The sequence below is a fragment of the Strix uralensis genome, chromosome 12, assembly GCF_047716275.1.
Source record: "Strix uralensis isolate ZFMK-TIS-50842 chromosome 12, bStrUra1, whole genome shotgun sequence".
Taxonomy (NCBI): Eukaryota; Metazoa; Chordata; class Aves; order Strigiformes; family Strigidae; genus Strix; species Strix uralensis.
In genome coordinates, this window is record NC_133983.1 from 23857572 (window position 1) to 23872893 (window position 15322).

General features: G+C 63.2%; 2 protein-coding genes and 1 non-coding gene across 3 annotated transcripts; all 3 read left to right on the forward strand.

The window, feature by feature from the left end:
• Positions 1 to 502: 502 nt before the first annotated feature.
• Positions 503 to 5526, forward strand: RPL13 (ribosomal protein L13). The gene is made up of 6 exons (XM_074881259.1): positions 503 to 626; positions 941 to 1056; positions 1486 to 1627; positions 2917 to 3090; positions 4292 to 4348; positions 5321 to 5526. The coding sequence occupies exons 2-6, from the start codon at positions 953 to 955 to the stop codon at positions 5477 to 5479; spliced, it is 636 nt and encodes a 211-aa protein (XP_074737360.1). The 5' UTR covers positions 503 to 626; positions 941 to 952; the 3' UTR covers positions 5480 to 5526.
• On the forward strand, positions 1256 to 1337 carry LOC141949037 (small nucleolar RNA MBII-202). The gene has a single exon (XR_012630635.1). It is a non-coding gene; the product is annotated as a small nucleolar RNA MBII-202 (small nucleolar RNA).
• A 1486-nt stretch (positions 5527 to 7012) lies between the features above and the next one.
• CPNE7 (copine 7) lies at positions 7013 to 15080 on the forward strand. Its single transcript, XM_074881234.1, has 16 exons — positions 7013 to 7220; positions 7970 to 8458; positions 10650 to 10832; positions 10912 to 10986; positions 11442 to 11516; positions 11611 to 11694; positions 11786 to 11875; positions 12067 to 12165; positions 12657 to 12743; positions 12847 to 12906; positions 13102 to 13235; positions 13351 to 13405; positions 13537 to 13588; positions 13662 to 13795; positions 13954 to 14190; positions 14592 to 15080. Exons 2-16 carry the CDS (start codon positions 8234 to 8236, stop codon positions 14727 to 14729), a joined length of 1728 nt encoding a protein of 575 aa, XP_074737335.1. The 5' UTR covers positions 7013 to 7220; positions 7970 to 8233; the 3' UTR covers positions 14730 to 15080.
• The last annotated feature ends 242 nt before the right edge of the window (positions 15081 to 15322 follow it).

Sequence of the window (15322 nt, forward strand, 5' to 3'; positions counted from 1 at the left end):
TTTTTTTAAGTCATGGCTGTGTTCTGGGCTGTTTGAATAAACCCTTTGCTGGAAGGATTCAGTTCTGTGGAGCCGAGGATGCTGGCTGTAGCGGTGCCATGCTAGGACACTTGTGGGACACTGCAGGCTCCTCGGTGGCTTCCAGGGGTGCAGCTGGCGTGGCCGTGCTGGCTCGTGGCATGCAGTGGCAGCCAGGCCGAGGTGGGTGGTGGTCCCCTTGCCCCTCTCCTGCCACCCAGGGGAGATGCTGCTGCCCACCCTAAACTGGAGCAGGGGCCCTGCTGTGGGGTGTGGAGGGGAACAGGGTCCCCCCAGACCTCCGGAAGTCCTTGGGGATGGGGTGACCCCTGCCCTGTGTCTGTCCCATCCCCGCTGGGCACTGCAGCAGCGCCGGGCGGAGCTGTAGCTGCTTCTCCGGGCTGGGCCACCGTTCGCCGCTCGCCTCCCTGCTAGGTGTGCGCGGGCCCTTTAAACCGGCGCCATCTTTACTACGGGCGTGATGAAGCTGCCGCCCTCATGGGGGCGTTCCCGCGCAGCCGCCACCCCATTGGCCGCCGCGGCCGCACTTCCGGCGCGCTCAGGCCCGTCCGCTTCCTTTTCCGGTCGGCCATTTGCCGTGGCGGGAGGTGAGTCCAGGCGCTGCCGCGACCGGGGGGGCTCCATCCGCCGCCATCCGGGCCCCGGGGGCTGGGCCCTGGGTCGGGCCGGGCCCTGGGGCCGCTGGGAGCGCTGTGCGGGGGTCGCGGGCTGCGCGGAGGCCTGGGGACGCTGCCAGGCTCCCGGCCGGGGCATGGGCCTGGGCCTGGGGCGGGCTGGGCCTTTTGGGGTGGCCCTGTCCGGGGAAAAGGGCTCTTGTCCGGGTCGGCGAGGGGAGAGGCCGTCGCAGCCCCGGTACCCCGGCGGGGCCGGCGGCCGCTCTTAGCCCTGCCCGTGTCCGCAGGCCACAGCAGCCATGGCGCCCAGCCGCAATGGCATGATCCTGAAGCCCCACTTCCACAAGGACTGGCAGCGACGAGTGGCCACATGGTTCAACCAGCCCGCCCGCAAGATCCGGAGGTGAGTGCCCGCGGCCCGGCTTCCCCCGGGGCCGCTCGTGTAGAGGTTGTCTCTCGTCTCGGGATGCTTAGGAAGCACTGCGTCTTTATTTTAAACTCTTCCCCCTAAAATAAGTTGTGGAAGGCGCTGGGCTGGCAACAGGGTGCGCCTTTGGCGTGGGGTCTCCGCTCAGGGTCAGGCCGTTCCAGCTGCAGTCAAGTGATGAGACATCTCCGGAATCGCTGTACCGCGTTGATGATTCCCTTGAACCCTTTTATATCTGATGACTGCAGCCGTTCTGTAAAGCGGGCATCGGCCCGTCTGAGCTGCTGGGCCAGCCCTGCGTGTGTTTCTGAGAGATCCCGGCGTGGCAGATGACCCCGTGCAAGGGGAGCAGCACATCGGGCAGAAAGGCAGCGTTCCTGATGGCTGTCCCCTTCGCCCCTCCAGGAGGAAGGCCCGCCAGGCCAAGGCTCGCCGCATCGCTCCCCGTCCCGTGGCTGGGCCCATCCGGCCTATAGTGAGGTGCCCTACTATCAGATACCACAAAAAAGTTCGTGCTGGCAGAGGCTTCAGCCTAGAAGAGCTTAAAGTAAGTACAGAAGGCTGACCCCAACCCGATAAAACTAGCTCTGAGCCTGACTGCAGTTGTTTTGTCCTGTTCTCCTGCATGTAGACAAGGCACAAGCGACTTGCCAAGGTGTTGGTGTCAGCTGACACTGGCTCAGCCTGGGGTGATATCTGTTGTTGCCCTTTCTTCATAACTGTGGGGTGGGATGTAGTAAGTGTGTGTCACAGTGAAAGGTTGCTTTGAAAAGTAACTGGTCAGTTTGTGTGGTCAGATTGTCGCTTAAATGAAATTCTATTAAAATCAGATTTTGGTAGAGCCTTAATTGAGCTTCTTAAGTTTCTTTATTGGCCGGGGAGGAAAGAAATACTAACAGCTTCTTTGTTAAGTTAGGTTGTTTCTCTGTGAAACACATTTCTGCTAACCCTGAAGATTTTAACTGGTGTGAACGTGTTCATGTCATGGACCAAATAAACCCCAGTCAACTAATTTTGAAGAGAAGTAGGGGATGTTGTGCCAGGAAGGGGAACTGTTCAGAATAGCTGTGGCTGTCTCTCATGCAGTAGCTACGAGTTGGTTTAGAAACTTCTCTGGGAGCTTCCCAGGTGTGCTGAGCTGTTAAGGGCTGGATCATGGTGGTCTGCAGGAACCCCCACCCGCAAATCTGCACAGCAGGCAGGAATAAACATCAGGGCTTGCTGGCAGCCGGCACCCGCAGCCGCGTCTTGTGTGTTGTTCAGTGTCTAATTAAAACATTTATAACAGTGAAATTAGTGCATTGAAGCAGTAAAATGGCTCTTTTGGATGCCAAATGCTTCATTACTTTATTTTTCCTTAATTTTTGGATAATGGTGAAATACAAAATGGTACGCAGATGTTTGCCTTTGAACAGAATATGAGGTTATTTCTTGTTTAAGTTGGTTACAAAAAAATCCTTTAATGGAGCTTCCAGTATTCAGGGAACCAGAGTTACCCACCTGCTGACTTCATACATTTCTCACATGTATCGAAGTATAAATGTCCCCCTCATAATCATTCAGGACTTGTGCTTTGCTCTCCTGAGGAAATCCATCTGCAAAAATTACTGTCAATCTGGAGTGTTTCAATCATTAAAACCCAGACACTGGGGCACCCTTTGCCTGTGGTATCATTGGTCCCTCGTGCTGCTGGCGGACACTGAGCCTTCCTCTGGGCCCCGCAGCCTGCGGTGGCTGCGCTTGAGCCCTTGTCTGGCCAATGGCGGAGCAGCTCCCGGCAGCAGCACGGAGGCGTCGGGCGCTGTCGGATGCTGACGCTGTGCGCTCTCGTTTCAGCTTGCTGGCATTAACAAAAAGTTTGCCCGGACTATTGGAATCTCTGTGGATCCCCGGCGACGTAACAAGTCTACCGAGTCCCTGCAAGCCAACGTGCAGAGGCTGAAGGAGTACCGCTCCAAGCTTATCCTCTTCCCGAGGAAGCCGGCTATGCCGAAGAAGGGAGACAGCTCTGTAAGTACTTGGCTGCTAGAAACATGTCACAGGGTCCATTTCTGGTAACGGTTTTCCGAGGTTTGGTCATCAGTCCATCCCGGTGCAGTTAAATGCTTTTTACGAGGTGAAACCCCCCAGGGGGAGCAGTGTATGAAGGGGATGAGTGAGCCCAGCGTAAGGCCAGGCCTAGCAGAGTCGCCTTCCCTAGGGATCTCCGGGGTCAGGGTGGGGCTTTGGGCAGACTTTGGGCCTGGCAACTGTGGTGCTGCTGGGGGGTGCAGCTCAGTGAATTCCTCGGGTGGTTTTTCTGCTGGAGCTTCGATCGTTGAAACCAGTCAAATTCTAGTTTATGAAGTTAATAGTCAGAATGGCTGAAAAGTCCATCCGGAGTGTCAGTTCTGTGGTGATGGCGGTGTGGAAAGGGTGAGGAATGCGAGGACAGACTCCACAGTGGAGTAGTTCAGCGAAAGCCATGCGCAAGGCTTGGAGAAGGTTGTTGCCGTTGACGTATGAAACCATTTTTCATTAAAATCTCACCGAGATTTTTTTAATTTGGGTAGTCAGCTTTCCGTGTCTGTCCTTGGCTCTGCCTGTGGTAAATAGATGCTTCCCGTGGGGCGGTGCAAGTCCCTGATCTTCCGGAGAGGCTGTTGGCGCTGAGCCATGGTGCAGCCTCTGGCACCCACCGAGCTCAGAGGGCTGCTCCTCCAAATGGGGGAGGAAGGGCCTTGAGCTTCTGTACCAGCAGGTACAGATACTTGTGCCTGAAATACCGTTTCAAACTTGTTTGCTTGAAATCAGCTATCTAAAATAAAACTTGAATCATTTTTGTCTAGTGCCATACTCTTACAAGAGGCTGAAATTAGCCTTAGAAGGAATTGCTGAGGAATACACGGGGCATCAAGCTAAAAATGGCACAGTAGATGTCAACGTTTTTCCAGCTGGCGGAACCGAGAGGCCGCTGCTCCCCTGGCCGGATCCGGGCCGATCGATAGCCAGGCAAAACGCGGGTTGTTGATGCGGCACGTCTGTGCCAAATACTCCCGCAGCTGCACGGCTGAAGCGCTGAATTCCTTGCCAGTCGGTGTTAAATCTCCGGTCGGAATTGTTGATGGTGTGTTTAAGCTGGGCGCCTGCGCACAGGGCGCGTTTCTAACCGAGGTAGGATGTTTTAAACACTGTTTATTTAAATCGTGGGTTTTGTCCTCTTGTTATGTAGGCTGAGGAACTCAAGATGGCGACGCAGCTGACTGGGCCGGTTATGCCAATCAAGAATGTAAGTGTGATTAAATCACATCGTCTGTGTGATGTAATTAAGACTTGAGCTTCACGGAGAGGATTCTCTCCTCGCTGTTGAACAGTTCAGGGGTGCTGTCTCCAGACACTTCCCATCCTGGATCAGAAAAAAAAGCCAGGAACAAGCAGGTCAAGCTTGTCCTTGTCTCTTAACCAAGATCTGTTCGGTTCTTTACAGAGCAACTGTAAAGAGCTAATTAGGTGGAGCTTTGCTGAACTTCTTATCAGCTGTGTTTCTGCGTCCAGAGGAGAGCTCCAGGCAGCGTTGTCAGGGGTTCAGCTCAAGATGTTTTGGGTGGGAATAATCCTGTACGTGTCCACTTTGGCCCCAAATCACACCTGGGAGCAGCACGGCGCCGTACGCTCCCCGGAGAGGGCGATGGGGAACCCGCGTGCTAACCCCCCGCCTCCGGGAGGGCACAGGTTCAATAAAGCCCGCCCGTGTGTCCTCCGGGCAGGTTCAAGGGTTGTTGGTCCCCTCGTACCTTTGGGGGAGCTTGTCCCTGTGACATCTGGAGCACCCAGGGTTGCAGTTGGGGTGAGGGCTGTGTGCTGGCAGCGCCTCACCCCGCCGGGTTGCGTAGTCACCGTTTTCTCCACCCTCGCTGCTTCCGAAAGGTGCTGTTGCTAGAACACCACAAACCTGACTCAGACTTCACGTTGCGCTTGGTTTTGTGGGATTTTTTTTTTGGTGGTTTTTGTGTGGTTGTGTTTTTTTTTTTTCCCTGGGATGTTCTGATCTTGCACTGACGAATTAAGCACCGGTTGAAATGAGGTCCCTGGTGGAGTGACGATTGGGGCGAGGCCTGTAGATGGCACAAATGCTCTATTCTGAACAGCGTCCTGGGGCTGGTGGTAAAAAACGTAGCGAGATTAATTGTGTCAGGCCTTCAGTAGGGTTTTATCCGGGAGCCTCAGATGTGCTGCCTGACTGCCTCGTGCTCTCCTCTAGGTTTTCAAACGGGAGAAGGCCCGTATCATCTCGGAAGACGAGAAGAACTTCAAGGCCTTTGCCAGCCTGCGCATGGCCCGGGCCAACGCCCGACTCTTTGGGATCCGTGCGAAACGCGCCAAAGAAGCGGCTGAGCAGGATGTGGAGAAGAAGAAATGAACTGTTCTTCCTAGAACTGTCCATTAAAAAAAAAAAAAAAATAGAAATACGAGTGTGTTGTCATTTTAGGGCAAGATAGACAGAACTGAGCTGCCTGTGCCTGCCTTCTCCGTGCTGATCGTGGGGCGCGGAGGGACGCAGGCTGCAGGAAACCTCATTTATTGTGATTAAAAACTCCAAAATTCCCTGAAAGCCAGCAAAAACACACACCTCGGCCTTGCGCGGCTCCTCCAGTGCGGCCTCGGCTTCCCTCCATCTGCTCTTGCACTACTGACCCGCTCTGACTGAAGGGCCCCTTCAGCTGCCATTTGGGTTTTTTTTTTTGCGATAACCCCTCCCTGACAAGCTCTGGCTGCTTCCCCCTCACCCTCTTTCATGCCAATATTTCAGATTTAACTGTTTCCAAGCCTCTGGGTGAGGCAGAGCAGCTGGTTCTGCTCTAAGCACTGCAGGGGTTCAGGGTGGGTGTCACCCATGGGTCCTCTGCGTGTTCGGGGCAGCCGCCTGCCCTGTCACCCACACCCTGGGGCTCTCGGGGCTCACTGGGGGGTGACCAGCTCCACAGCAGCACTACCCCTGCGTGGGGCCCTGCTCCCCCATTTTTAGCCATTTTTTAAGGGAAATATCTTAGTGGTACCAAAGAGGAGCCCAGCCCCTCCTTGGGAGAAGGGTCGGTGGGTTCTGACCTGTCCGAGGGGCTGAGGTGGGGTTGGGTGTGGTGGGCTCCATCCTGCTCTGGGGAGCGCTGGCCCGGCCGCTTTGCTGGCTCGTCAGTTCTGGGGCCGTTCTGCAGCCTGGCTGCGCGGTGAATCGCCTGTGCTGTGGTAATGGAGTCGTTTGTTTTCGTTAGCACTTGGGTGACAGAAACTTGGGGCTGGGATATGACAAAGTGCTCCGGTACAGGAGCAAGCGCCCGGCCCGAGCCCTGACACAGCCCGATGAACCCGAGGTTGCCCAAATACGGGGGCGACAGGGGCCAGCTTGCCCTTCCCAGCCTGTGGCCTGATCCTGCGGCCCGCTGTGGGGCTGCCTCCTGCCCCCCTGCCTGTGCCATGGGGCTGCAGGAGGAGCGGGGAAGGAGGGTGCCCTATTTCTGCCACGCAGGCCTGGATTAGCCCTTCGCAGCCCCTCCTGCTCCTTAGCCCTATCTGCATTTTAATCCCTCCAAACATGGGCTAATTACATCATCTTCCATAAAGCTGAGCTGACAGCACCACGGAACTGGGGTGGGGGGTGCCGGGGCAGTCCCCGGCTGAGGGATGGGGCACCTGCGGCTGCACGTGAGCGGGTGCAGGCCTGGGTGCTCTGGCATACAGGTAGAGCAGTTTTGGGGCACCCCATCCTTGCACTGGGGTGCCAGCTGAGAGCGTGGGGATCCAGGAGCCGGACAGGCCTCGGGCACCCCCCAGGGAGCATCTGGGAAGGGTGTGGGGCGCAGGGAGCCAGGGCTGTGCCACGGGGGGCTCGTCTGGAGCAGGAGCATCTGCCCTGGCACGGCCAACAGCACCGGGGACCCCGCTCAGCCCCGGTGCCCGCGGGTGGGCTCTGCGCCGGTGCCGGCAGCGAGGCAGTTAACGGAGCTTGTCGTCTCCCTCTTAGGGCTCCGCTCCCGAACTGCAGCTTGAGTCAGTTGTGTGGAGGTGGCAGCGGCGGCAGCTCCGGCTGGCACACCGGCTCCGGCTGGCACCCGACCCCGGCCCTCAGCCCCGCCGTGTGTCGAGCCCAGGCCGCCGGCACCCAGGTGAGGAGGGCGGCCGGGGAGGGTGGGAGCTGGGGCCCCTTCTGCCGGGGGATGCCAAGGGGTGCCCGCAATGCCGCGGAGGGGGACGATGCCCGCCGGAGCTGGGGGACCAGAGCCATGTGCTGGGGAGGGCCCGGGCTCTGCGTGACTTCGCTGGGAAACTTTGGCCGGGTTGGGCACGCTGGGGCACAGGCAGGAGGGATGCTCTGCCCCTCTCCCTGCCCCTCTCCCTGCCCCGATCCCTGCCCCAGCCAGGCAGCCCCTGGGGGCTGCAGTTTTGGGGACAAGCCCCAGGCTGGGGCTGGTGCTGGCAGAACCCCTCGATGACCCCTCACTGCAGGATCAACCTGGCTGAGTGTCACCAGCCCCCAGGTGGAGGGTGGCCCCTGTCCCCAGCATGGGGGAAATCCGCCCCCCCCCCCATCACCCCGGGATGCCACCAGCCCTGCCTGGGGCAGCAGGATGTGGCCAACACGGCCAGCATCAGCCAGCGGCCCGGAGAAGGACCTGGTGGCCCCGCTGCCCTCGCCCTGCCCGGGTGGGGTGTGCGCTGCCCACGGGGACGGGAGGGGAGTTTCTGCCCCCAGGGTGGGGGCCCAGGACTGCCTGCACAGCCCCCACTTCCCCTGCAGCCTCCCAGTCCCACTCGGGTGCCCCTTCCCTGTGGGACACATCCTGCCCCTGGGATGGGGCTGGGGCAGAGTGTGACCCAACTGCGGCTCACCCCACTGTGCTTTGACGCCTCACAGGGCCCCACGGAGCCATCGGGACTGGAACCGGCCACGCCACCTCGGAGAGGGTCCCCAGGGTCCCCTCCACCCACCAGAGCATCCCACTCCAGTCCCCACAAGCACCCGCTGCCACCCGGGGGGACCTGCCCGACCCCACGCACCCGGGCTCCAGCCCCACACCTGGCACCGCGGGGCGACGTGCCCCGGGCATGACGGGCGCTCGCCCGGCTCCCTGACGGCAACGAAGGCAGCAGCCGCCCTTGCCGCCCCGCTCCCCCCAGCATGCCCTTCGCCCACGGGGCCGCCTGCCCCCCGCCGCGCCCGGCTGCCCGCCGTGCCACGGCCACCATGGGCGAGGCGCCCGAGCCGTCCCCCCAGGCCCCGCTGGCCGTCCTCTCCAAGGTGGAGCTGCGGGTGAGCTGCCGGCACCTCCTGGACCGCGACACCCTCAACAAATCTGACCCCTGCGTCCTGCTGCTGATGCAGTCCCAGGGCCAGTGGATGGAGGTAGGAGGGGTGGGGGGTCCCCGCCGGCACCCATGGCAGTGGGGAAGGGGCTGGGTGTCATTCGGACGTGGCCAGGACTGGGCACAGGGTTTGTGTCTCTGGGATGGGGGCAGGAGCAGAGACAGCCCCAGGGTGACTGCAAAGCCCAGGGGGCCGGAGAGATGGGGCAGGAGCCACCGCAAGGGGTGTGGGTGCAGGAGATGGAGACTGGGGTGCAGGGTGCGGGAGATGGTGGAGGGCAGGGTGTAGGGTGCACAGAGCCAGGGTGCAGGAGATGGAGAGCAGGGTGTGGGGTGCAGCAGATGGTGGAGAGCGGGGGTGCAGGGTGCACAGAGCAGGGTGCCAAGTGCAGAAGATGGTGTACAGTGAGGTGCAAGGTGTAGGACAGGGTGCAGGAAATGGAGAGCAGGGTGCAAGGTGCACAGAGCAGGGTGCGGGAGATGGTGGAGAGCAGGGTGCAGGGTGCAGGGCAGGGTGCAGGAGATGGAGACCAGAGACCAGGGTGCAGGAGATGATAGTGGGGTACAGGACAGGGTGCAGGAGATGGAGAGCAGGGAGCAGGGTGCAGGAGATGATAGAGAGTGGGGTGCAGGGTTCAGGAGATGGTGGAGAGCAGGGTGCAGAGAGGAGATGCTGGATGCAGAATGCAGAGCTCACAGTGCAGGGCACAGAGCACAAGGATCAGGGTGCAGGGTGCTGTGGGACACTCAGCAGCGCGTGGGGACAGCGCAGACCCCTTGGCTGGACCGAGTCCCCTGTGGCTCCGTGGCTCAGGCAGGGCTGGGATTGGGGTGCCCGCGGCATGTGGCTCCAGCCAAGGGATGCCTCGGCCACCCCAGGGGTGGCTCAGGGTCCATGGGCCGGCCTCACCCTGCTCAGGGTGGGGGTCAGGGCCAGCACCGTGGCTGTGTGCCCCTCACTGTGCTGCCCCGGTGCCCACACGAGCTGCGGCTGGCGCTGGAGCTGGCACTGGCACCAGCACTGGGGCTGGCGCTGGCACCGGGGCTGGCACAACTCCTTCCCATCGCTCCCCCCCGGCTTAGCGCTGGGCTGGCGCCGGCAGCTCCGCTCGGGCTAATCACCGCTGCTCAGGCGGCAGATTTAGCGCTAAATCCCTCTGCGTGTAATCGACTCCACGAGCCGGAGCCGGAGCTGGAGCCCGGGCGAGTGGCAAGGGGCCCTGTGCCAGCCACGGGCTGCGGCCCCCCAGGCTGTGCCAAGCCGAGCCCCTCATGCCCTCCTGTGCCACCGTGCGCCGTGCCGTGCAAGGGTCAGATCCAAGAGGCAAGAGGGCCTCTCCTGGGCCACCTTTCAGAGGGACTCTGTGACCTGTCCCCTCCCTGTCCCTGCCAGCACGTGTCCCACAAGTCGAGACAGTGGGTGACACCAGCTCAGCCGCTGCCCACTGGGTCTGAGAGCTGACACGGCCCCGGACACGCTGGCGGGGGCTGGCACCGGAGGGGCGCAGGTGACGGGGACCCGGAGCCCCGTGACGGGGCGGTGGGGCTGGCGGTGCCCGCGCGGGAGGCACAGAGCTGCTCGGGGTGGCCCTGCCGGCGCCACGGCGGTGTGGGCTCGGCAGATGCTGCCGGACCAGGCAGGCGGTGGGCAGGCAGGGGCCGGCGGGCTGGCAGGGTGCCCTGGCCAGGATGCGTCCTGTTGAGTCAACGCCGACAGGGACGGGGTGTGGGGGAGGCTGCTGGAAGCTGCTCAGCACCCGCTGCCAGCATGGCCGGGGGACGCTGAGCACCCACCCGCTGCCAGGGCTACGGGTGGCTGGTGGCCGGTGGCCCCCGCCCTTGGCCAGCCCAGGGTGGGAGTGCAGGGGCTCGTCCTGGGAACTTGCTTGAGTGGAGCCGTGGCAAACCGTGGTCCAGAGGTTTGCCCCGAGCCCTGTGCCCGTGGGACCTCGGGGTTGGCAGGGCTGGAGCCCTCAGGGTGCCACCCCCCGCTCCGGGGCTGCCTCCGAATGCCGGTAAATTTAATACAGGCATGTAAATGCTTGTGCAGGGCTAGTCCTTGCCGGCAGCCACCCAGCATCCCCCATCCCGCTGGGCTCCTGCATCCCCGTGCCCGTCTCTGGGCGAGCTCTGGCATCCCAAGGCCCCGGGCAGTTCCGCTGGTCCCAGATCCGGCCCCGAGGGGGGCTCTGGCCCTGCTGCCCCCCCCCAGCCAAGCTCCCGCCACGCAGGTGGACCGCAGCGAGGTCATCAAGAGCAACCTCAACCCCGTCTTCGCCAAGATCTTCACGGTGGACTACTACTTCGAGGAGGTGCAGAAGCTGCGGTTTGAGGTGTACGACAGCCACGGGCACACCGGCGTGGGCACGCACGACGACGACTTCCTGGGGGGCATGGAGTGCACCGTGGGGCAGGTGAGACCCCCGCCCCGGGGGACACCCTGAGTGTGTGCGGTGTGTGTCCCCCCCTCCTCTGACCCCTCGGCTTTTGCAGATCGTGGCGCAGAAGCGGGTGACGAAGCCGCTGTTCCTCAAGTACGGGAAGTTCGCGGGCAAGTCCACCATCACGGTGAGCGGCCAAACCCCCGCCGGGAGCGGCACCGGGCTGGGACACTGCGGTGGCACCGGGCTGGGACACAGAGGTGGCACCCAGCTGAGGTGGTGCGGTGGCACTGAGTGGGGCATGGGGGTGGCACCAGACTGGGGCACGTGGGTGACACTGGACTGGGGTGCTGGGATGGCATTGAGCTGGGCCATATGGGTGGCACTGAGCTGGGGGAGGGCATTGAGCTGGGGTACATGGGGGGGTCCCCAATGACTGTCCTCCTGTCATCCAGCCCCCAGGCTCTTGGGGAGGGCTCAGGGTCCCTGCTGACATCTGTTGGCCACCCTGGGGGGGTCCCCATCATGCTGGTGGGAGGGGGTATGTGGCACCCTGTCCCCTCCCAGGGCATCACCCTCCCACGGGCAGGGGGACAAAGCCATGCCAGGCGCTGAGCACCCCGCGGCCGCCTCTCCCCACAGGTGATCTCGGAGGAGATCTCGGGGAACAACGGGTACGTGGAGCTCGCCTTTCGCGCCAAGAAACTGGACGACAAGGTGAGCTGGGTCCCGCGGGCAGGGCAGGCAGGGAGGGCACAGCGGGCAGGACAGGCAAGGCAGGCAGTGCCCTGCCCCATCCTCCCTCCTCCAGGATCTCTTCAGCAAGTCGGATCCCTTCCTGGAGATCTACCGCATCGACGACGACCGCAGTGAGCAGCTGGTGTACCGCACCGAGGTGAGCCCCCGGGCAGGATCTGGCCCTCGGCCGGCCCGTGACCACCCCGGCGGCTGCCCGGCCCCGCTGAGCCCCTCACCCCCCTCCACAGGTGGTGAAGAACAACCTGAGCCCCATCTGGGAGCCCTTCAAGGTTTCCCTCAACTCGCTCTGCAGCTGCGAGGAGAAGAGGAAGCTGAGGGTGAGGAAGGTTGATGGGGACCACCCCATACCTGCCTTGGGGGGGACGTGCCCCCCAGTTTCCCCACAGCACCGTGTGCCGGGAGCCGCTGGGGAGGATGGTGGGGACAGTGCCGGGGCTGGGCGTAGTTTGGGGGGTGTGGGGGTGCGTGTCCCCCCCGAGCTGGGGCTGAGCTGTCCCCCCCCCTGCAGTGTGTGGTGTGGGACTACGACTCGCGGGGCAAACACGACTTCATCGGGGAGTTTTTCACCACCTTCGAGGAGATGCAGAAGGCGATGGGGGAGAACAAGGTGGGCGCGGGGACGTGGGGACAGCCTGGGTGGGGGGGTCACCCCTCCTCAGCACTGCCAGCGCATCCCATTCCAGGAGGCACCTCCCAGCTCCTCCTCTGGTTTTGGGGCTGGTCTCCCCTCGCTGCCCCCCATCTTTGGGGAAAGGGAGGTGGGTCTGGGCTGGGTGGAGCCCATGGGCTGAACGAGAGCTGGGGAAGGCGGCCTGCACCCTGGGGCTGTGGGGATGCGGGGTTGTGGGGTTGTGGGGTTGTGGGGCTGCGGAGTTGTGGGGTTATGGGGCTGTGGGGGTGCGGGGTTGTGGGGTTCTGGGGTTGTGGGGTTACAGGGCTGTGGGGTTATGGGGCTGTAGGTTTATGGGGTTGTGGGGCTGTGGGCCTGCAGACCCATGGGGCCGGGGGGCTGCAGGGCTGTGGGGGGGTGGTGTTGGCACAGGGTCCCCGTCCCCGGGGCTGGGGGGCCGCAGGCAGCGCGGGTGCCACGTGCTGCAGGTGCAGTGGGACTGCATGAACCCCAAGTACAAAATCAAGAAGCGCAACTACAAGAACTCGGGGGTCGTGGTGCTGCTGGACCTGAAGGTGAGCGCCTGCGTGCTGTGCCGTGCCGAGCCATGCCAAGCTGTACCCGGCTGCCACGGCAGTGGCGTGGGGCAGCACCGGCTGACGTGGGTCCCTCTGGAAGATCCACAGGGTCTACTCCTTCCTGGACTACATCATGGGCGGCTGCCAGATCCACTTCACGGTGAGCACCGTCCCCACGCCCCGGGCCACACGCCCGTCCCCGGGGCCGTGGGGGGCACATCCTGGCTCCCCAGTCCATGCCTGTGCCACGGTGCCAGAGAGCGGGGCCAGCAGAGCCGCCCGACCCCAGCGGGGGACACACCGGTGGTCTCGTTTGCCCCGGGGGACCCTCACCATCACCACCCCCCGCTGCCAGGTGGCCATCGACTTCACGGCCTCCAACGGGGACCCCCGAAATAGCTGCTCCCTGCACTACATCAACCCCTACCAGCCCAACGAGTACCTCAAGGCGCTGGTGGCCGTGGGCGAGATCTGCCAGGATTACGACAGGTCGGTTGCTCTGGCAGGTCCCCCAGGGCCAGGACGCCCCCAGTGATGGCCACCCTGGGGCCAGGACACCCCAGTGCTGGCACTGCCAGGGCTCCTCACACCTCTTCCCTTGCAGCGATAAGAAATTCTCAGCTCTGGGCTTTGGTGCAAGGATCCCCCCCAAGTACGAGGTAAAGGGGTGGTCAGGGCCCTGTGGGACCCCAGGGATGCCCTTGGCCGTGGCTCCTGTGGGGCTCGGCAGGAGCCAGGGGCCATGGCGGGGGGGTGGGCACCAGCTGTCTCCTCCCCTCTCACCCTCCAGGTCTCCCACGATTTCGCCATCAACTTCAACCCCGACAACGATGAGTGCGAGGGTGAGCCCAGCTCTGGCGGGGCTGGAGGGGCCAGTCCCATGGCTCCCCCTCACCCCTCACACCCCCCCGACAGGCATCCAGGGTGTCGTGGAGTCCTACCAGAGCTGCTTGCCCAAAATCCAACTCTACGGCCCCACCAACGTGGCCCCCATCATCTCCAAGGTGGCTCGCGTGGCGGCCGATGAGGAGCGGACGAAGGAGGCCTCGGTACGTACCTGCTGCCGCAGGCCGGCGGGCTCTGGGCTGGGCTGAGACCCGGCACACTCGTGCCACTTGTGGTTGCCCCCACATCGGAGCCGAGCCCTTGTCCGGCTCCCCCCACGCGGGGCCGGGCAGCCCCCCCAGAGCATCCCTCCCCCCCCCAGCAATACTTCATCCTGCTGATCCTGACGGACGGGGTGGTGACGGACATGGCGGACACGCGGGAGGCCATCGTCCGCGCCTCCTACCTCCCCATGTCCATCATCATCGTCGGGGTGGGCAACGCCGACTTCACCGACATGCAGATCCTGGACGGGGACGATGGCGTCCTGCGCTCCCCCAGGGGCGAGCCCGTCCTCCGCGACATCGTCCAGTTCGTCCCCTTCCGGGAGTTCAAGAACGTGAGTGGGGCATCGGTGGGAGTCCCGTCCCCTCCTGTCCTCTCTTGTCCCCTCCCATTCCCTCCTGTCCCCTCTTGTCTCCTCCTGTTCCTTTCTGTTCCCTCTCATCCCCTCTTGTCCTTTATCATCCCCTTCTATCCCCCCCTTGTCACCTCCCATCCCTTCCTGTCCCCTTCTGCTCCCTCCTGTCCCCTCTTGTCTCCTCCTGTCCCCTTCTGTCCCCTCCCATCCTCTCGTGTCCCCCCGTGTCCCCCACTGTCCCCACACAGGACCGAGCACCACGGCACAACAAGCCAGTGCCCAGCAGGTGCTGCTCTGCTCACCAGGACAGGCGGGTGCCAGGGTGCTCACCCGTGTCCCCCGCTGTCCCCCACTGTCCCCCACTGTCCCCTGTCCCGCAGGCGTCCCCAACGGCCCTGGCGAAGTGTGTGCTGGCAGAGGTGCCCAAGCAGGTGGTGGAGTACTACAGCTACAAGGCCTTCCCGCCCCGCTGCCCCCAGCCCGACACCCCCGACTCCAACCTCAGCTCGCCCCAGTGAGGGAGCCCCCCCCTGCATCCCCCCCGGCATGGCATGGGGACAGACGGGGACCCCGCCGGGTCCCAGCCTCACCGCGGACCCCTCCTCGTCGGGCAGGGGGGACACTGGGACCTGACAGTGTGTCCTGTCCAGGGACACGGGGATGGTCCCGGTGCCCCAGTGCGGGGACCCCCACCCTGCGCTGCCCGGGGGGGTCCCCAGTGGGCATTGCCCAGTCCCTGTGCCCCGCGGCCCATTCCCACCCTGTCCCTGCTGTCCCCGTGGTCCCCTCGGTCCCTGCTTGTCTGTCGCTGTGACATCGTTCGGAGGCTGCATGGCGAACCCCTCCCTGGCCTCCGGGGCCCCCCCCAAATAAAGCACCAGCCCTGTGCCCATGCCGCGTGCTCTCTGGGCGTCGAACCTGCCCGCCGGCTGCTCGGCGGGGCGCGGGCAGAGGGACAGGCAGCTCCCGGGGTGCTGCCCGTCCCCTCACACCCCTCATCGTGCCACCGCGCTGCCCAGCCCTGGCCGGCGGCAAGGAGTGGGCAAGCAAGAGGCGAACACGGCCCCCAGTCCCAGTTGCCGGCACCGGGGCTACCACTGGCCACTGCGGC